General features: G+C 46.2%; 2 protein-coding genes across 5 annotated transcripts; both read right to left on the bottom strand.

Moving 5' to 3' along the window:
- Positions 1-4,109: 4,109 nt before the first annotated feature.
- Positions 4,110-20,441, bottom strand: Txnl4a (thioredoxin like 4A). Of its 4 annotated transcripts, none has more exons than XM_006973867.4 (4): positions 20,295-20,441; positions 19,845-20,034; positions 8,535-8,638; positions 4,110-4,458 (listed from the first exon to the last, which is right to left on the bottom strand). In XM_006973867.4, exons 2-4 carry the CDS (start codon positions 19,995-19,997, stop codon positions 4,287-4,289), a joined length of 429 nt encoding a protein of 142 aa, XP_006973929.1. In that variant the 5' UTR covers positions 19,998-20,034; positions 20,295-20,441; the 3' UTR covers positions 4,110-4,286. The 4 variants fall into 4 exon arrangements, with proteins under 4 accessions (XP_006973929.1, XP_015848179.1, XP_006973932.1 ...); XM_015992693.3 differs by lacking the exon at positions 20,295-20,441 and adding an exon at positions 16,962-17,030 and having other exon boundaries at positions 19,845-19,895; XM_006973870.4 differs by lacking the exon at positions 4,110-4,458 and adding an exon at positions 16,962-17,030 and having other exon boundaries at positions 20,295-20,417.
- Positions 14,206-15,491, bottom strand: LOC102924821 (N-alpha-acetyltransferase 11-like). Its single transcript, XM_006973866.3, has one exon. The coding sequence runs from the start codon at positions 15,489-15,491 to the stop codon at positions 14,832-14,834; it is 660 nt and encodes a 219-aa protein (XP_006973928.1). The 3' UTR covers positions 14,206-14,831.
- Positions 20,442-21,209: the final 768 nt, after the last annotated feature.

Raw genomic sequence — 21,209 nt, 5'->3', positions numbered from 1 at the left:
CTCAGTAAAGAACTATCTGACCTTATGTTCATTGTGCAAACAATGTAAGTAATTGTAGAACATGTTTCTAATCTCCAACTCCGCAGCCATTTGCTACGTACCCACTTCTTAACGCACCAAGTCCTACGCAATCACTTATCCACTTTCTGTCTGAACAGACTTGCCTATCTGCACGTTACATCTGTTCATCCAGTGATGGACACCCGGGCTTCCACATTTGGGCAGCTGTGGATAAAAGTTTCTGTGTGAACATCTGTTCTTTTTTTTGGGGGGGGGGGCAGGGCTATACTATAATACCATACTGAACTTCCCGAGGACATGCCTGTTTTCCAATGTGGCTACATCCCATTTTAGCCCCCACCAGTATTTTATGAAGATTACAATTTTCCCCATATTCACCAACACTTGTTATTGCCTGTCCCAGGGGAGGGGAAATGTGTGGGAGTCTGTCGGGAGTCCAGCTCCGACCTGCTTCCACCCATGGAAGGGTTCTTGGGTGGAGGAGAGAGGAATGAGAAAATATTAGGTAGAAAGATAGGAGACGATAAGAAAGACAGAGACATAGGATAACTTCAGGAGGGCCCTGGGTCAATACCCAGATGCCCAGAGCTTTATTCAAAAAGGCTTTTTATAATATGCCAAGGGGAAAGGCAAAAGGCCTCCCCCTTGCAAGATCAAAGCACATTGTATAGCCAAGTCTAGACCCTTCCAAACACCTGGCAACCACATCTGTGGTCAAATCATCCTATTACGCAGTCCTGCTAGGTAAAGCAAGCTCAGATTCCATGACCCTGAGTAAGGTCTCACTAGGAAGCCTCTGTGGTCCACCACAGAAATGGAATCAAACTGTGGTTGATTCCATCTCCTTCCTGAATGGTGATGTTGAGTATTTTTATGTTTTCTGGCCATTTCCCTTTCTTTGATAAAAGAATGTCAGGAATATACTCAATGTCTGTTATATGCTAGGTGTTCGGGGTCACAGATTTTTTTTTTTAACTAGCTATTTTTAATACTGAGATGTAGTTTTACTTAATTTTGACTTTTTAAAGATATAGTATTTTAGCTCAGACTAGCCTTGAACTCCAGTTTCTCCTGCCTCCATTACATGAGTGTTGTGATCACACACATATGCCACCATGTCCAATTTTATACCATGTGTTTTCTTGTTTTTAATTAGAAACTCTTTTCTATCCATCTTCTTTCCGCTTTGCTTAAGTGCTTGGAGAAGAATAGCTATGGCTAATTGTGGTCATTTGGTTTTTAGAAGTAAATTATCTTGTTTTTTCTAGATCCTTGACTGCCCTACCCCAGGGACCCCAGTAATGGCCAGCTGGGGAAGATATTTATTGATCGCCTGATATTTTTAACAATGCTCTAATCCAGTGGTTCTCAACCTCTGGGTTTTGACCCCTTTGGAGATCGAACAACCCTTTCACAGAGGCTGCCTAAGACAATCAGAAGACACAGATATGTATGATTCATAACAGTAGCAAAATTAGTAGCAAAATAATTTTATGGCTGGGGGTCACCACAACATGAAGAACTGTGTTAGAGTGCATAGCGTTAGGAACGTTGAGAACCACAGCACTAATCGCTAGCAGTGGTCAGCTGTGGGCTAAAAAAGGGAACTCTGCCTTCCTTCCAGGCTGTAACTTCCTTTCTGGACTGTGACTACCCCAGCTTGTAAGCACTGTGGATTCTGATTCTCATAGAGAACCCCCTCTGCAAGTTCCCCCTCCCCGCAAAATAAATAAATAAATAAATAAAGGACGGCAGAGTTTTGTTTGTTCTTTCGCCTGCCTTTTGCCTTGCTGACCTTTCAGCGACCACTTGGTAGTTGCTGGGATCCATTCAGTGGCTGAACAGTGGGAGCTGCAGTGCAGCCCTGTGGCTCAGGCACAGGGGCACCTGAACGCTTTCGACCAGTCTGCCACCTCTGGCTGAACAACCAGGAACTTGGGGAACTGGCACTGTCCATTCGTCCTGAAATCCCTGCTTTATGGTGATATTTTATTTGTGCTGAAATATGATTTTATCTGTATGTTAATAAATAAAGTTGCCTGGGGGTCAGAGCTGATAGCAAGCCATAGCAGAAGTCTGGCAGTGGTAGCACACGCCCTTAATCCCGATCACATGGCAGGCAGAGTCATGTGTTCAAGGACACAGCCAGTTTAGAGACACACGCCTTTAATCTCAATACCAACCATAGAGACCTGGAGGTCTGTATAGGCAGGCAGTGACGAGGAGGTCATGTGGTTGGGTTTAGAACCAATGAGAAGGCAGAACAGAAAGTTAATAAAAGATACAGACACACAGGAAGTAGGTCTCTTTCTGAGGGGAAGGACGGCAGTGGCAGCTGGTGGTAAGAAGGTGGTCTCAGCTCTTGGCTACTGCTCTCAGATCTCTGGGCTTTTAACTCTGCATTTGGCTCTGTGTTTCTTATTTAATAAAGCCGTCCAGAATTACATCTACACTCCTTGGTCACAGCCTTCTTAGGAGCAGCTTGCTCTTCCTTCTCCATTTCCTCAGGATCTCTGTTGACATCAGGCCTGACCTCCCATGGGTGCTCACGGGCCACCGTAGCTACTGTATTAGATCCCTCAGTGAGTAAGCTCCTTTGGTGCATGAAACGGTAATGTCTACATAGTGCAGCGGGGAATCTGTTACAGAGATGGTAGGCAGGTTCACATGACATGCCACTGTGAAGGGGCTGGTGGTCAGCCCTGGCATGGGACCCTTTATGTTGGAAATGTAGAACACCTCCATATGGACCCATCCCTGGGCAGTGAGAAAGCTAACCTTTTCTCCTGACGGGTCTCACTATATAAATCAGATGACCAGACTGGCCTCACAACCAGAGATCTGCCTGCTTCTGCTTCCCAAGCATGCACCACCATGCTTGGCTATACATCTTTAAATGTTGGAGATTAAATTGCAGATCTGCATATGAATTTTACTTTTTGCTGTGCTAAGAATTATGCATACTATCTCTACCACTGAGTTGCATCCCAAGCCCATCTCTTAGTCCATTTGACAAGTGTATTTATTTGTAAATGTAGGTATGAAATTTGCTTCGCTCCTGAGTTTTAACAATGGATCAGCTTACCAACAGAAGGCACTGTCCATCTGCCAGGAGCCTAGTGAGTGACCACCACTCCATATAAAGAAAAAGATGACACAGAGGTAAAAGCCAGCCTGAGTCAATGGGAAGCTTGACAATAAGGTCAGTTCCTCTTATGTTGACCTTTCACTTCTGAGGATGTGTTCAGAGAGGTGACAGGGAAGACTCAGGTCCCTCCACATCACCAGGAAAGAGAAGAGACAAGGAAATTGATGTAGATATGGAGCCTCCCACCAGGTGGAATGAGGACCCCCAGCTCCATTGGAAGCACGATATGGACACAATCTGAGGAGGAGTGTTAAAATACAAGGGAAGGCTCCGAACAATCACTGTTTTTGTGTGTTTTGAGACAAGCTTAGCAGACTGGCCGCAGACTTCCCATCTTCCCATCTCAGCCGGCATGTAGGAGTGCATCACACCTGGCTCCTGTGCTATTTTATATGCCCAGTGAGATTAAGTCTGGTTCCTGTTGTGGGTTTTATCACCCCGAATCCATATACTGATGTTTTAAATCCAGTATCTCAGACCATGACTTTATTTGGAGTGGTTATCATACGTAACTAGTCAAGATAAGGTTGTCCAGAAGTGGGGAGTGACCAGCAATGTGTGGCTGGTATTCTTACAACTAGGGGGTATTTGAGACAGACACACACGAGGAGAAAACTTGTAAAGAAAACGGCAAAGACTGGGATAACGTCTCCTCAATCCAAGGATCAGCAAAGACTGCCAGTAACCTCCAGAGCCAAGGGGCAAGGACAGATGGCCCACAACCTCAAATGGAACCCCAGAACACCTTTACCTCAGGCTCACACCTCGCCTGGAAGCAGATGTGTCTTTGTGGAAGATACCCAGTCTGTGGTAGTCTGTTCTAACAGCTCTAGCAAGCACTTGAGGATGCAGAACTTGACAGCCTGGTGGGACAAACACCTGGATTTCACCTCAAGAGTCAAGACATCTACGATGAGTAAAGCACACAGCAGAGAGTCACTCCTCCTTTGCCACGTTTATTTGCTTCAGCTACTTAAGGCCCCATACCTCTCATCTCAAGACCCTGCAGCAGCCCACAGCCATGTTCGCTGCAGGCCCTTCCAAAGGCTATGAAGAACTGAGTATTTCTACATGGAAGAGGCTCCAGTGTCCTTTGCACAGCCTGTGAGGGCAGTGCTCAGTATCTGTACTTTGTGGAGTAGTCCTTGGGCGACACCACCAGCCCCCGGCCTTTGCGGGCACCACGGTACACAGTCTCTATGATGTCCACCATTTCCTGCTTGTCTTCCATGGCCCAGTTGATCTTGTTGTTGTTGCCAGTGCCCAAGTCAATCATGATATGTTTGTTTCTGAAAGAGAAAAGAGCAGCAGTGCTCACAAGAGAATGCCACAAACAAGCCCATTTTCCCCGCTGTTCTAAGTGCCTATAATGTCATTTAAAGGCACGGACCATCAAGAGAGACCCACAGTCCAAAACTAGATAAAAACAAACACTAAATATTATTCCCAGGGCTGGAGAGGTGGCTCAGAGGTTAAGAGCACTTGCTACTCTTCCAGAGGTCCAGAGTTCAATCCCAGCAACCACAGGGCAGCTCACAGCCATCTACAATGAGATCTGGTGCCCTCTTCTGGCGTGCAGGCAGAACAACACTGTATAAATTTTAAAAATTAAAAAAAAAAAAAGTTAAAAAAAGAATTCCCTAGGAAATGCAGTGCAGCAGGCACACACCCTTCGTGCACTCTTCTGTGTTTCCTGTGCACTCATACATATATTTTTTTTTAATTGAGATTTTGGAGACAGGGTTTCTCTACATAGCTCTGACTGTCCCAGAACTCACTACATAGACCCATCTTCTTCTGCCTCCCAAGTGCTAGATTGAGGGCACGCACCACTGTGTCCTGTTGTTGTTGTTGTTGCTCTTTTGGGGGGCCCGCCACCCAGCTCCCAAAGAAATCACACAGGGAGACTTAGTCTTAATTATAAATGTTTGGCCTTAGCTTGGCTTGTTGCTAGCCAGCTTTTCTTAACTTTGAATTATCCCATCTATCTTTGGCCTCAAGGCTTTTCCCATTCTCTTACTTCTGTAAACTTTTTTTTTTTTCCTTTTTTTGGTTTGTTTTAGAGACAGGGTTTCTCCATGTAGTTTTGCCTGGATCTCATTCTGTAGACCAGGCTGGCCATGAACTCACAGAGATCCGCCTGGCTCTGCCTCCTGAGTGCTGGGATTAAAAGCATGTGCTACTGCTGCCTGGCCTCTTCTGTAAATCTTACTCTTACTCCGTGGCTTGCTGTGTAGCTGGGTGGCTGGCCCCTGGAGTCCTCCTCCTTCTCTGGCTACTTCTTTTTTTCCTCCCAGATTTCTCCTTCTATTTATCCTCTCTGCCTGCCAGCCCTGCCTATTTCTTTCTCCTGCCTCACTATTGGCCGTTCATTCTTCATTAGACCATCAGGTGTTTTAGACAGGCAAAGGAACACAGCTTCACAGAGTTAAACAAATGCAACATAAACAAAAGTAACCACACCTTACAATAATATTCTACAAGTGTCCTGCAATTGTGCATTCATATAGTAAGACTATAAAGGCCAAAAGACAGTTCTATCACTTGGAAAGACAAGTAGTTTTCCAGAGAGTTGCACTAATTTTCCTGAAAAAGCAATGTGTAACTTTTTCATGTTCTGCTTACAGGAACTTGATACAGATTTACCAAAAGCCTTGTAACTGTGAGTTGAGAATGGTGACCTTGCATGTCCTTGTCTGCTGTGACTGGGAAGCAAATAACCCTTCAGAGGATACATCCCCTCAGCCCACTCCCTTAGGAACCTGTATTTGTACTTTCTGATGTTAACTCCTGTTGCACTTGCATGAATTTTTCCAAGTTGGCTAAAAATCTACTTTTTAGTTTAATTTTTCATTTCTACAGGATCAGGCATCCAGCTTCAGCTACAGTCCATGATCACGCCCCACTAGTTCTGAGAGCAGCGAGGAGGTCAGTTTGACATAATTTCCGCATGTCAAACATTTGCTCTCAGGTCAGCATTCCATGTCCTCAATTAGCCCAGGAATGGGGCAGACACCCACATCACCTACCACCCACAGCACAGCAGCCCTGCTGGGCTCCGTGGCTTACTCTTTGTGTATATTTGTGCTGAGCACACTCTACATGACCAGTCTTTTGCATACCTGGAGCCCTGTGTAATCTAGACAGGTTCTTGATCAGTTATGTCTCTGGCAAGGTTCTGTAAAAAGAGGAGCCTGGCTTCTCATACTCTGTCCAAGTCCTGAGAGTGTGCATACTGGTGCATAAAGTGTCTGCCATTGACCCTTGTTCTAGAACTTTGGGTTAGAGAGGGAAGAGGAAGTTTGTCTTCCTTTCTGAGTACACCATCTGTCTTAGAGACCTCAAATATGCCAGCTATGTTCCTATCTACACAACAGCATTCTTCCCTACAACCTTCTTTCTATGATGACCCCTCCTGTCCCACCTCAAGTGAGGACCTTGTTTCTCAAAAAGAGGAAAGGGGACTTTGGTTGCACACTGGGAACAACTGTGTCCCATGGTTGTATGAAAAGCAGAACTCAGCCATGATGTTCTTGTGTATCTAGTAGAGACTTGACTTCCAAACAAGGAAGTGCTGCCAGCTTCCTCACTGTCAGGAGGAGGAGATGAATAGGCACAGGACTGTTAGTGAGAAGATTAAATTCCCAGCCTCTGCAGATAAAAAGATGCTGAGATTCTGCAATGGCAGCTGAATATGTGGCACAGAAAAGGGACAAGGACATGGCCATCAGAACTCATGCTGAAGGCCTGGAATGACCATAGGTCAGAGCACTCAGACACAGGAGAACAGTGGGTGTGTCTCCCAAGAGCGGGTGGCCTTCTCAGTCTACAGAAGGCATCTGAAGCTGGAACATCATTTCCTATTCAGAAGTCACCCAGTAGAGGACACCTCCTCTGCTTAACTTGCACCTCAAACTGTGAAGGACAGAAAGGGCTGGAGAGGAGAAGAGAATGGCACCCACTGTGGTTGCAGGAGGCTGGTCAACCTGCCCAATTACAAGCACCAATCACAAAGAAGGGGACTTGGTCAGACCCTTCCCAGAGGTAAAACACAGCTAGGAGGGTAACAGCAAGCCATATTACCTAAGAAGCTCGTGGAGCCCTACTGTGTGTGTGTGTGGGGGGGGGGGGGGGCGTTTTCACCCATTTCCTCTGAGCCAGAACTACTGGAGGCCTCACTTATGTCTCAGCTTCACAGAAGCAGAGACAAAGGGGCTTTATAGCTGGGGCTGTGCTTCCGCCACAGAACTCAGCCATGCTGACTCGAGTGATCGGGACAATGAGGACTGTGAATTGCTGGGTCCAGGCGTGGGATCTTAAGGGGTCCTTGGAAACCCGGGAGAGAGCCTGCTTTGCTTATGGGAAGGATGATAATCTTGAGGAGTAAGGTAAAATCCTATGATACTTCCCTACGAGCCTGGCACATGATACTGCAGAGGAAATTGCAGACATGCATCAAGCTCCTCAGCAGCTGGCTTTAAAAAGGAGATTATCCCGGATTACACAGGTGAGTCTAGCCCTCCCTCCAAGAGGTGGAGCTGGAAGGCAGGACTGTGTAAAAAGGACTCACTGTGACAGACGACGGATGCTGCCTTATTGTGGTGGAGGAGCCTGGAGGAGCAGAGTGGCTCCCACCAACAGCACCAAGAAGCCTTAGACACCCCGAGGGGCTCCAGACAAGTCCACAGCCTACACGTCAAACCTGTGAGGCTCTGGCAGGGACTCAGTTGGCCCTGCTTACCTCCAGAACTGTAAATTCATAAATGAGAGCCAATTGACACTGCTCAGTCCCTGTACAAGGGGAAACACACAACCCTGCTTATCAGTTTGGACACTACTTTTGGAGTTCTGTGACTACACACCAACTTCTGTAGTAATTATATATAGGAAAAACTTTTGACGAGCAGTGCCAATGTCAAATGGAGATGTCTTTCCAAATCTCCAGCGGAGGGTTTGAGATGATGAAACAATCTTGGATTGTATAAGCAAAGTAGTTAAGTTCAGGTTTCCTTGAGTGTTATCAAAGGACACCAAATAAAGTCAATGATAATATTTAACAAGTGAAGTTACTTTTTAAAAGGTTTATTCATCAGCAGATTTTCTCTGAAGGCATCTTAAATGCCAGTAAGAATGTCTTCCATTTAATTAGACTTCACACCAGTTTCTGCACTGTATTTCCCATGTGTAATTTGTTACTGAGTGAATGTTAAACCTGGAATTGCTACTTTGGAATCATTTCAAAGATCCACATTGACTGCCTAAGGTAAACTGCACGACCGACCGACTTCCTTCTAACCCAGAGCCTCTGGCCAATCAAACCCCCAACCACAGTACCCACGTCAGTGACAACTTCAAGAGAGCATACCTGAAGAAAAACATGACAGTACACGGGTCATATAACTCATACATCTTGTTGAAATCAGGTACTTCTGTAATATCCACAAGATAAATAACTGCAAAATTTTTAACCTAGAAAGAGATTAAAAAAAAAAAAATTGGCTTTCATTTCATAAAAGCAAATTAAAGCAAAAACAAGACTGTGTAATTGGGCATTTTTTCAAACTAGTTATTAAATATTTGTCCCATAGAGCTGACAGACGAAAACCGCAGAATGCTGCCAGGATCCCGGCTAGTGCTACTTACAGATGCGGCATTTCCAAGTCACTTACAAATTAAACTTGTCTCAGGCATCAAGTTAATAGTCCTGCCGAAGACGTCCACAGCCCTCTCATTCACTCACCAACAAGCCACATGCATTTTTATAAGTTTGTACTTTGACAAATACTCTTTACATGCATTAAACATGCCTATAAGACTCAATCATCCATTCTCCCCAGTTGCTTTTGCTTCAATGCTTACAAACACTGACAGTTACTATCCCATGAGCTAAACTTTATATTTTGAAGAATTTTCTAGTCCAAATTCATCAGTTCAGGAAAAATAAAACCATGAGATTAAAATCATCTTAAATCCCACTCAGAGGCAACTGCTGCTAATATTTTTGCGAAGTTCTGCCCCATCTCTCCTAGGTACATCTAAAACTACACTATTTTAACAAAACATGGTCACACTCATCTATGTCCTGCTTCTACTGTAGGCATTCTCATGTAAATTTCCAGAGACCTACTTCATTTTTTTAAGACAGGCTGGCCTCGACCTGCTGTGCAGCTAAGGATGACCTTGAACTCCTGTCCGAGTGCTCAGACTACAAGCTGACCTCAGCCCTGGTTCAGTGACACTGGAACTGGAACCCAGGGCTTTGTGCATGTGAACATTCTAACTGAGCCGTATCTTTCACCTTCACCGAAGACTGCTGTTTTAGCTGCCAATACTCCATCCAATGGCTACACCATATTTCGGCACTCTATGGTTATTTTCTTCCTGAGGTTCTAGGAGTATCAATAAATCCACCATGCATGTTACCTTTAAATTTATGTGCATATTTCTGTAGTGGGTAGCCATTCCAGCTTGGACCTGGAAGTTCCAACCACTCTATATAAATAAAACACTGATGGCCAGTGACCAGGCAGGAAGTATAGGCGGGACAAAGAGAGAGGAGAATTGGGGAAACAGGAAGAAGGAGGGAGAGACACTGCAGCCACAGCCAGGACAAGCAACATGTAAAGATGCCGGTAAGCCACAAGTGACGTGGCAAGGTATAGATTTATAAAAATGGGTTAATTTAAGATATAAGAACAGTTAGCAAGAAGTCTGCCACAGCCATACAGTTTATAAGTGATATAAGCATCTGAGTGATTATTTTATATGTGGATTGTGGGACTGCGGGGCTTGGTGGAACCTGGAAAGAAGCCCTCCAGCAACATATTTCACCATTTCCTAAGGATAAATCTTAAACAGCCTTAGACCCAGAGTAGGATTTCTTCCTTAAAAATGCTCTGTGCCCTGTAAAGGCACAACTTAGGCATGTCATAGTTGAACTGTGCCCTAGGAGTCTAATTCCTAACCCCCAAACCGAGAAGTGATTCCAGAAAGAGGATCATGGCAGATGGAAGTCAGTCAGGGTCAAGATGAGGAGGTGGGCCCCAAGTCCACGACTGCTCTCTATTCATAGGGACAAGGTTACATGACAGCCACTGGGAAACATGTGGACTGGAGACATACATACAAGCCGAGGACATCAGTGACAGGTTGAAATGACCAGGAGTGGTACCAACAACCAACCTCCTTTCCCATTTTCCATTCACCCTGTTAAGAACTTTAACTTAATTCTCGAGGGTCTGTGTGTAGGGATGAGGAGGTGAGAGGACAACTCTAGGAGCCAGGTTCTTCCTTTCACCACGGAGATGCCCAGACGACTGAAATCAGGTCATCAGGCTTTCGGGGCAAATGCTTCTACCTGCTAGTAAGCCATCTTGCCACACACACACACACACACACACACCCATTCTTGGACATCTTGTCTCATTTTCTCTTCACAAGAACCTTAAAAGGCTGCCCTCAGAGAGTAAGTCACTAGCTGGCACAAGGTCATACACGAGTATATACCCAAGCCCGACTCCATGTTTCTCCTAAGTCGCTTTAACATCCCCGAAGCGTCAATACTGTTGACTTGGTATTCATTCGATTGCTCAACAGGTAAGGGCTCTTGCCCTCATGCCTGACCACCTCAAGACCCTTGCAACCCACATAAGAGAACCAACTCCCAAGTTGTCCTCTGGCCACATTTGTGCTGTGGCATACCCACAACACAGGGTTTTCCATGTCCTGTATGTTTGGGGTTTGTCTGAGATAGGTCTTTTTATAAAGCCCACGATGACCTCAGATTTGCTCTGGAGTTCAAGATGATCTTGAAGAGTGCAGGGATTACAGGTGTGCACTAACCTCACCTGGCTAAGAACACTTAGTGCTTTCCTCCTCCTGTGGCACTGCCGATTGAACCCAGGGCCTCGTGCCTACAAACGAGGCAAGCATGTTACCACTGAACTTATCTCTGGCATTTCCTATTTTCCATTTTGAAACAGGGTCTCACTAAATTTCCCTCACTGACCTCAATTCACTTGAACTCAGGGAAGCCCAGGCAGGCCCTGAACTTGTGACCCTCCTGCTCCAGCTTCCCATGCTCTGAGATGGCAGGCATGCACCATTATGCCCATTTCCTTATTTCTTAATATGACTATTGTTCTTAAAACCTACAGATGGGCGTATGCCCTAGTGATAGTGTCTGCTCTGTATGCAAGGTCCCAGGTTCAATCCCCAGTGTGCTCCCCCACCAAGCCACCTGTAAAACACAAACCAAACTCTCAACTTCTCAGCTGAGAATGTAGGCCAGGGTGCAGCACCTGCCTAGCACATGCAAAGCCCTGCTTTGGACTGACAGAACCACAAAACCCCCACCCTGAATCCAGCTTAGAAAATTTACGGTGAATATGGCATCTGGGATCCCCTTCCAACGATACAGCACAAAGGCAAGCTAGAGAACACCACTCTGAGAGCATGACAGGCATTCACTGCACTCTATTGTTGGTGCGTTTTAAAAATTGGTAAGGAAATTAAATCTACCACCAGTGAGTGTTTACACTTAACAAGGACTCCACTTGTCTTTAGCTTTAATGGAGACCTTAAGCACTGTGCATGTGTGTGCTCCACTGTCTACCTATCATGGCACATAAGCAATATGTGCCGTGTACATGTTATGCATGCCATGGTGCATGAAGGATGTGTGTACATTACCATCTGCAGATCACGGTGCACAGGGATGTGTGCTTTTCTCTTAATCACTCCAGAAACCCTTAACATTGTGCCCTCAGACATCATGCACACACCTTAGTTGGATCTCATTCTCACGGAAAGTATTTCTGAAACTCTGCTTTCCCATCATATCCATATAAAAACCATTAGCCAGGTCACCAGGAGCCAGCTTTCAAAGTAAACATACTCTATCCTGGTTTATTTAAAAATAAAATAGCTCACTACAAAAATTGAGGCCACAGAATCACGAGATTAAGAGTGGACACTGCAATCCATTTTCTCTTCAACTTGCTCAGGATCAAACACACAATTAAGTACCAACCACACAACCATTTAAATATGGGGGCATTTAGTGACCAGGGAGAGCCGCTGACGGAATAAACACCAACCTGTTTTAAGATGCCTGTGTTTCTCCTGTCTTCAAGCTTAGTCTGGCCCATCATCATTAGACGAAGGCTTCATGTCAAACACATACTGTAAGGACTTCCATAAACATTTCAGGGCAGATTAGCTCAAAAACGTCTACTACATGCAAGGAACTTGTCACTCATGGATTCTAGTTCAACAGTCTTGGAGAACTTGTTAGTATTTCACATACAAAATCAAGGCTCAAAAAGATTGTGTTATGTGGCCCCAAGACCTATGGAAAATAGCAGAGCTGACAGTGGACCCAGGTCTGTCCCAAACACATCTAGATGAGATTTCCTGAGCTGAGTCATGAAGAAATTGTTCTGCTTAAAAAGGCAGAGGCAGAATTGCAGAGGGTGGGAGTCATTCATGTAGAAAGAACTCTGCCTATAAAGACAAAGACACAATCATGTGGGAGGCAGAGCCAGGCAGATCTGTGTTCAAGGCCAGCCTGGTCTACAGAGTGAGTTCCAGGGCACCCAGGACTACAGAAGACTCCCATCTAGAAACACCAAAGTGGGGGGCTGGAAGAGAGTGGAGACAGACACAAAAGAGCAGCCAAATCCCATCATCTAGCTCCTGGATGGGAAAGCAAAACTAGGAATTCTTCTCGGGCCAGCGTGCAAGGGCCCTGCACACTGGCTGGGTCCACAAGGTATCCAAGTCCAGTTGGTACAAAGTGAGTTTAAATTAAGAAAACTAAGCATCGGAACAATGGCTCAAAGGCTTGAGATGGACTTGACGCTGGGCTGGGGAAGACTACTTCACGGCCACCATTTGCTCCCAGCAGGGCCCAAGCACAGGTGGTATTGGTGCTGGTGCTTTAGTGTTTGTGTGGAAGCCCTTTGCAGAGCAAATGTGTGTGAGGCCTGCACTGTAATCTCCAACACCAAAACCCAACCATAAGGCCCCTGTGTTGAGGTCGCTGAAAACTCAAGTCAGACAAGACGAAGAAGCTCTGCTGACTGACTCCTGGGTGGTCACAGATGACAGCAAAACAGGGAAAAGCTGCATAAGAAGTTCTGAGGTGAGGAAGACCCTAGAGACAAGACAGGAAAGGATGAAGAGGTCGGCAGGGAAGGAAAGTGTCCTTCAGCCTTCACTCCCCTGTTCTATGGGGTGAACAGCAAACATGGATCTGCTGTGTTTTTTTCCACGGTCCTAGAGAGCCTGAAGACGAGGGGCTAAGGTGAAGACATTCACAAGCCAAAGCTCCAGTTCCCTGGCAAGTTCTTCTCTTTTAAGACAAGGTCTTACTGTGTAGTCCCAGCTGGCCCAGAACTCGCTCTGTACATCAGACTGGCCTGGAATTCAAGATCTGCATGCCTCTAGCTCCAGAGTGCTGGGATCAAAGGGGTGTCATCACACTATTTAATCTTAAGTATCACAGAGCAGAAATACTCCACATTTCATATGCATTACAACAAAGTTAAAATTTAAATTATCAATAAGAAAAGGACTAACTCTGCCTTCTACAGTATGAACTGCTAATCCAATGAAAGGTCAGAATACCTTTCAGAGTGGGGATTATTTAGACATCTAGACTCTCCAGTGCCCCAAATAAAATAGAAACTGGTAAGAGGAACCATGTCCTCTCAAAAATGAAATCCTCAGTTTTATAAATAAGCACACAAATATTCTAATTCAACATTCTCTCATAATTCTTCACACCAGATGCTGGTTTATGGCAAATCTTTTAAAAAGGCCTTATTTCCTATTCTTCACTGAATAAGGAAGGAAAGGGCAGGTCATCCAGAAGACAGTGACATCACAGGGCCTTTCCCCTTCCTTTGTATCACAGCTTTGAGATCAACCCTGAACCCCAAGGGTGGAATTTGTACCTCCACTGAGGGGGCCTTGGGACTAAACACAGAATACTAGGTAAGGATTAACCAATGAATTCCCACAACAAATGTGTATTCCTTTCTAGTATTTTTATTTTTTTCAGGCTAGAGATTACAATTTGATTTCTGCTTGAGTAGAAGTCCGATACCTAGCGCCTTCTCCCACTGGGAAAGGGAACATTCTTCAAAAGGAGGGAGGGCAGGGCAGGCAGTTTCCAGACAGAGAAAGCAAGAGGAAGTAACTTCCACCAGACAGAGGCAGAGGGCATAAGGACTGACTTGACGGTCAGTCCTGCCTACTCAAGAATGAAAACCCAGATAAACAATGGCAAACGCTGAAAGCTGGGGAGCTTCCCAAGTTGTCCGTACTTCCTGTTTGGCATTCTAGGGAAATCTCCAGGACACATACACTCGGTCAGTGCAGGACAACCGCAAACAATACAACGGCAGCTGGAAGAAGCCAAGGAAGGTGCTGCGATGGCAGGCCTCGACATTCCCTGGCTCCTGCACAGAGGTTCTGTGTCCAGGAGCGCCTTCATGATCAACGGAGGCTATGTGCAAGGCTGCTGCTAAGCGCTGAAAATGAGAAGCCATTGATCACTGTGAGATGACCCCAGAGTAGGTAGAGAGCACAGGCAGGTCCCCAGGAAACGTGTGTTTTAGCCAGGCTACAAGACAAGAACCGTGCTGCTCCAGCAGGCTTAGGGGGTGGACTCCAAGTCTTGCAAGCTGTCCTGGACATCAGTGCTGTCTTTGCTGTCACTGCCACTATCCTCTCCGACCAGGTTCTCCTGCTGACAGGCCTCTTCAGAACCAGGTGTGCTGCCCTGGTTCTCCTTGGAGCCCAGGACCACGTATCTGCCCTTCTTCAGCACCAGCTGCCGTCTCAGCTCATCTGCCATCTGGGAGAGATCCCGCTTCATAGCATAGGCATCTTCTCCATCTGCATAGTACTTGGGCTCCACCTCACTAACCTGGAAGTTCAGGGTGTTGGAGTAAAGGTGCAAGGCTGCTCGGTTGCTCTTCCTGACATGCAGGGATACATACTTAGCGCTGAAGTTCTCAATCATGGCCCGTGAGGCCTGGTCCATCAGCTTCTGGGCCAGGCCAAGGCGCCGATGGGAGCGTTTCACAGCCAATGAGGTGATGTGTCCATGAGGGACATCATCAGGATCCTCTTCCATTTTGGCCAGCACATAACCCACGATCTTCCCATCCTCATCCTCAGCAATGTAGGAGAGCTGGGGCCAAGAGAGGCCGTGATAGAAATAGTACTTCATCTGATAGTTCTCAGGAAGGCAAAGGAGGTTGCAGTGTTGCATGTTCATCAGGTCATCTGGCCGAGCCCGGCGGATGTTCATATTGGCAGCAGAGAGGCCTATCAGACTCGAGAACCAGAGAGGATGCCACGGAGCACAAGCGACACCAACCGCGTTTGCCTCGAGGAATTGACACAAAGGTGTATTTCAAAACTCAAGAAACACAGCACCGTCATTATAACTGTACCTTTGAAGAATACGATTTAACAGGCAGTCCTGGCTACGGAACCTTAATGTAATGACATGATCTTAACTCTGTACTCAAGCTTGCAGAGGCTTTCATCCACAAGACCTTGGGAGCAGGGTCTTGGCAAAGACTGGTCCTTCTGGTGAGGATGGGTTCTCTGTCTATGAGGCTATCTATATACTCATGTGACAATTAGGTGAGAAAGTACTAGCATAGCATCAGACCTCCCCTGCTGACTTCTGCACCTTCCTGGATTCTATCTGCAACAGCAGTGTGTGCAAGCTACCTCAAAATAGGGGCTGCTTGCACTCTGGCTCCTGCTTCCAGGTGGGCTAGAATATAAACTCAGCGGCACTGGTTCTCCTGCTACTCACTGTCCACCCATTTATCAATTTGTAGTTCACTAAGATTTCCACTCCTGTTTTATATAAAACAGATTAAAGTAGATGTCCATTACTTTTTTCTCCAATAACCGTTTGGAAAAATATAAAAATAAATGGAAAAATATTGCTGTATATATGCTCTGTATATTTATTTCCCACAAGTTATGGGACTTTAAAAAGCATGGGCAGCATCTGTATGTGCTTCCTAACAAGCTTGTGTCTGGGCAGAGAAGTTTTTCACAAGCTCCACAATAACACCAAAGTCTACACTCTGCTGTGTCTGAGACTCCCTGACAGCATTCTTTAAAAGCTCTATAAACATTATTTGTCTTGTCAGTTTTCCAAAATTTTATCTTGTGTACATTTATATTCATGTGTGTATATGGTACACACATGCCATAGCACATGTGTGGAGGTCAGAGAACAACTTGTGGAGCTGGTTCTTTCCTTACTTGGATATGAGTTTCTGTGTGGTCTCCCTCTGCTGAGCCATCTCACCAGCCACAATATGTTTCTTTCAGAACATGCCATTACATGTCAATATATCCCAGAAGAGATTTTAAATGCTATTTATATGGACTTTTTAACACACAAAACTAAATGAATCATTATTTTTGTGTGTCACAGTATTAAAGGGATACTAATTCCTAGAGTACTTTTGTAGCAAAGTATATTCCCACCCGATGGGAAAGAGATCACAGGTTCATAAAATAGTCTCTCTTCAAAGTCGCATGTAATCAGCTTTACCGAGAACTTCCTCAGTAAGCTCCAGATCTTTAAGGATACCTGCTCCCTCCTACCTTCCTTCCTTAACTATTTAATTCAAAACTATTCCAGCATCAGGTGGAGGTGGGCACTGAAAGCAGCACACTGGCTAATGAACACATTCTAGGAGAAATGGGACACTCAAGTCCAGCCTGAACACACAGAACTTTTACTCACTTTAAAACAGCTGGGATATCCAAACAGGACTCATACAAGATGAGAAAGATCTCCCACTATCTTCCATTTCTGCAGAGGGAGATTTTCAAATAGTTATACTGTTCTCTATACTAAAATCTTAAAATTTCAAAACTTCTGTTCCCCCAGTTTCCAGAAATATGAATTTATATTTTGCCATTATACTAAGAAAGCAAAACATTAATAGTAGTCTTTTTAATTTATTTCAAATTACATTTTTAATAACTATACTAAAACACAGTATTAAAGGCTTATTAAGGATATGGAAAAGGATTACTCAGTGATTACTTTAGAGAGCTTGCAGGGCACAAGTTCAGAACCCCAGAAACCCACATAACTACCAAGAAGGCGTGATGGCCTTTCTGTAATTCTAGTCTTAGAGGTGAAGACAGAGGACCCCCTAGGATCATAATGGCTGGTAAGACTAGCCTTAGTGACAAGCTCTAGTTTTAAGGAAAGACCCTGCCTCAATGGATAATGAGGTGAAAGATGGACTGAGGATTATTGCTAACAAATACCTTGGGCCACCATCTGTGGTGGTGGTGGTGGTGCGCACGCGCGCACACACACACCCACACAAAATGGAAAAATAAAAGGAAATTGGAGGACATAGCCCCCCTGCCTAGCATACTAGCACCAGAAAGTTTTTAAAAAAGGGAAAAGTGGAGAAGTATGTAAGAATGTAATCAAGGCTGGGCAGTAGTGACACATGCCTTTAATCCCAGCACTAGGGAGGCAAAGGCAGGAGGATCTCTGTAACTTTGAGGCCAGCCTGGTCTACAAAGCAAGTTCCAGGACAGCCAGGACTACACAGAGAAACCCTTTCTTGAAAAACAAACGACTATAATCAAATTTAGGACAAAAGAAAAAGCAATTTAAGAGACCAAAGAAAGTATTTTAAAATGAGACCAATGTGCCCACTAGCAAATACAACACACGTCTAGTAGAGCTGACAGTTCCATCTGCACCTGACACAGTACAACGAGAAAAGCAGAGAACACTTCCAGCAAAAAAAAGTTCTACTTAGCTGGGAAAAGCCAAGAGCATCATCATACCCAGCCATCCTGACAGGAAACCCCACCCGAGGCTGCTCATGCCTCCTTCAGGTTAGGACAGTTGTCCCTAACTGACAGAACCAACAGCACAGACTTGCTTTTAGTGCTGCTTCAGAGAATTTCAGCATCTGTTGATGTAATGGATCCAACCACCTCATTCTTACCTCTAGCCCTGACTGGCAAAAAAGCCAGCATGGGAGAGAAATGTTCTCTCAGCCCTCGCCACACCCTCAGGTCTTCACTGTCCTGGAGTCCAAGAGGAACAGGGCAGGGATGGCTGAGAAGAATTCCCTGGGACCCACCCTCTTTAACAAGGCTTCCTGCGCCCCGGCCGGGACCAACATCCCTGAAGACACCTGTGATGACTAAAATGTCAGAACTGCCCTCTATTGTTCTCTCCTAAATCCAAAAGCAGAAACCAACCCACGGAGAGCCAAACAATGCCGCCTTTCCTACTTATACACACACCTAAGTCTTCCTCCAAAGAGTTTCTTTGGTATGGTGATTGTGGTTCAGTGGTAGAGCCCTTGCCTGGCATGTCTGAGGCCCTGGCTTCACTTGCAGCACAGTAAATGAAGTAATGCTGCTATGGGAGAGCCATTTGGAAGACAAGAATTACTTCAAGCCAGCTTACATTAGCATCCGTGAGAGGGAAAAGTTTCAGGGTTTCTATTAGTGTTTATTCTTTAAAACAAACTCTCAGGTTAGGCACAGTGGCAAATGCCTTTCATCCTACCACTGGAGGTGAGGAAAAAAGAGTTAGGGATGTCCGTAAGGTCTACACAAATTCCAGAGCTACTTACGGAGGCCCTGTCTCAAGACAATAAAAAATAAGAAAGAAAACAAAAGACTAATCAAATTACTCATGGAATAGTATCACTAAATGTTTTATTACTTGACTGTCTTTGTCACTGGCCCTATTGTTACAATTACAAAAGTCTAAGTAAGTTATCCTAAAACTGTTAAAAGGAACTCACAGAAAGAGAATAAACCTCCTAACCAAAGTGCTTTGGAGCTCAGGCCTATAATCCCAGGACTTGTGATGAGGCAGAGAATGAAAAAAAGTTCAAGGTTACCCTGGGCTACACAATAAATCCGCTGCCCCCTCCTCTCGCAAAAGGAAAAAAAAAATTAAAAAGTTTACCACAATATTAACCTAGAAGTTCTGATTTATAAATACAATAAAGTACCAAGGAAAGGCCAATCCTGTTAAACTAGACTACTTAAGTACGTTCCAAAACTCTCAAATTCATTCTGTTCATTATACACACCATACAGTAACTCTGTGTTTTGTTTTTTTTTTCTTTTTTTTTTTTGGGGGGGGGGGGAGACTGGGTCGTAAGTCCTGACTGGCCTGGAACTCAGATCAGTCGGCCCCAGCTTCCAAAGTGCTGGGAGTTAAATGCTTGTCCGTTGCACCTGGCCCTAGCAAATTCTTTAAGAAACACTATCAAGGTCCACAGTGGTGCACCCCTGTAATCCCAACACTCTAAGAGGCTGAGGCAGGACGGTGATGAATTCAAGGCCCATCTCGATTACATACAAGACCTATCTCAGAACAATTCTCTTCCCCAATCATCACAACAAAATTCATCATCACAACGAGTCACGTACTTTAGGAGGGCGATCATAAATCTCTTCCAAGTTTAAGAAACCGACTTTCTGGCACAAACCTTCCCCGTACGTGTTCATGAACCCTGTCTTTCCCTTCCGTGGGTCAATGGGTGTGTAAGGAACTCGGGACTCCGGCGCTGCAGGCAGTCGGACGGGCAGGGCCCAACAGGGCGAGTCCCGCACATGCGTTCGTTACCTTCTCGGCGATGCTGTACAGAACCTCGTCCATCTTCATGCAAGTGGGGTCCCAGTCGTGTCCGAAGCGAATGACGACCACGCGGTCCTCCTCGGAAAGGATGGCCTGGTCTACCTGCCAGCCATTGTGCAGATGCGGGAGCATGTACGACATCCTGAGCGGGCCTGCGCGGCCGGGTGCCGCGAGCTGCCTGGGGGTGCAGAGAACCGTGAGCTCCGCGGCCCCACCCGGGCCCCAGGACCCCGGCCCGCACCCCGGACTCTCCGCCTGGGGCCCCACTGCGAACCCCGCAGGCCCGCGCCAACCCTCAAACCTCCACTTGCGGCCCAGGGCCCGAGGCCTGCGCCGGGCCTCGGCTCGCCCCGGAACCACACCCCTGCACCTCCATCTCCACGGGGGCCGTACCCCGGCGGCCCCAGCCCCAGGGGCCCACGCCGGGCAACCTCTAACCTCGTGAGAGCCCACGCGGCCCGACCGCCTGCTTCTCCTCGCCCGCCTGCGACTCCTCGCCGGACCAGCGCCTCCCGCGCCGCGGACCCTCCGGGCGTACGTGCTGACGTTTTTTTCCTATCGCTGCTGCGCAGGCGCGGGCGCACGCCTGGCCCGCGCGCATGCGCGGTGAGGACGCGGGCGGGCCTTAGGGCTGCCCTCACCCAAACTGGTTTCGAGCGTCTGCACCCGGTCCGGGCTCGCCTTCTTGGTGGGTGGGTGCCTGTGCCCTAATCCCGGCCCATCCTGGTTAGCAAGAGCTCCAGAGCACGGCCGACACCCAGATGGCCACATTCAGAACGCACTTGGGTTGCGGGTGGTGGTTTGCCTCTACTTTTATTATTTTTTATTGTGCTGGAACCATCCATGCCCCTGATCGTTTCCGAAGGCCTATCTGTGCACTCTTGTGTAAAATCTCCTCTTTCAGCGCCGTCAGACGCTCCTCTGGATATGACCAAGGTTTTTTTCCCCCTCTGCCTTAGCCTTGAAGTCAGTTTTCCTTGGCTTCAGCCATTATCTTCCTCCTAGTTTCTCTTTCACAGATCCATGCCTCTTCCCCAGTAAAGGTCCATAGTTCATAATAGAACTCCTTTTCCTCCCTACAAGGCAGTGTCGCGGTGTTGCTGAACCATCTTCTTAAGCTTTTACAACTAGGATTGATTTTATCTGTGTGTGTATGCACGCGTATATTTACATGTATATAAATTTGTCACTTTAACCATTTACTGGCATTAAGTAGGAGTACAGCCGGGCGGTGGTGGCGCACGCCTTTAGTCCCAGCACTCAGGAGGCCGAGCCAGGAGGATCTCTGTGAGTTCAAGGCCAGCCTGGGCTACAGAGCGAGATCCAGGACAGGCACCAAAGCTACAGAGAGAA

This window comes from Peromyscus maniculatus, chromosome 19 (genome assembly GCF_049852395.1).
Source record: "Peromyscus maniculatus bairdii isolate BWxNUB_F1_BW_parent chromosome 19, HU_Pman_BW_mat_3.1, whole genome shotgun sequence".
NCBI classification, from domain to species: domain Eukaryota; kingdom Metazoa; phylum Chordata; class Mammalia; order Rodentia; family Cricetidae; genus Peromyscus; species Peromyscus maniculatus.
This window is presented reverse-complemented; position numbering and strand designations above follow the sequence as displayed.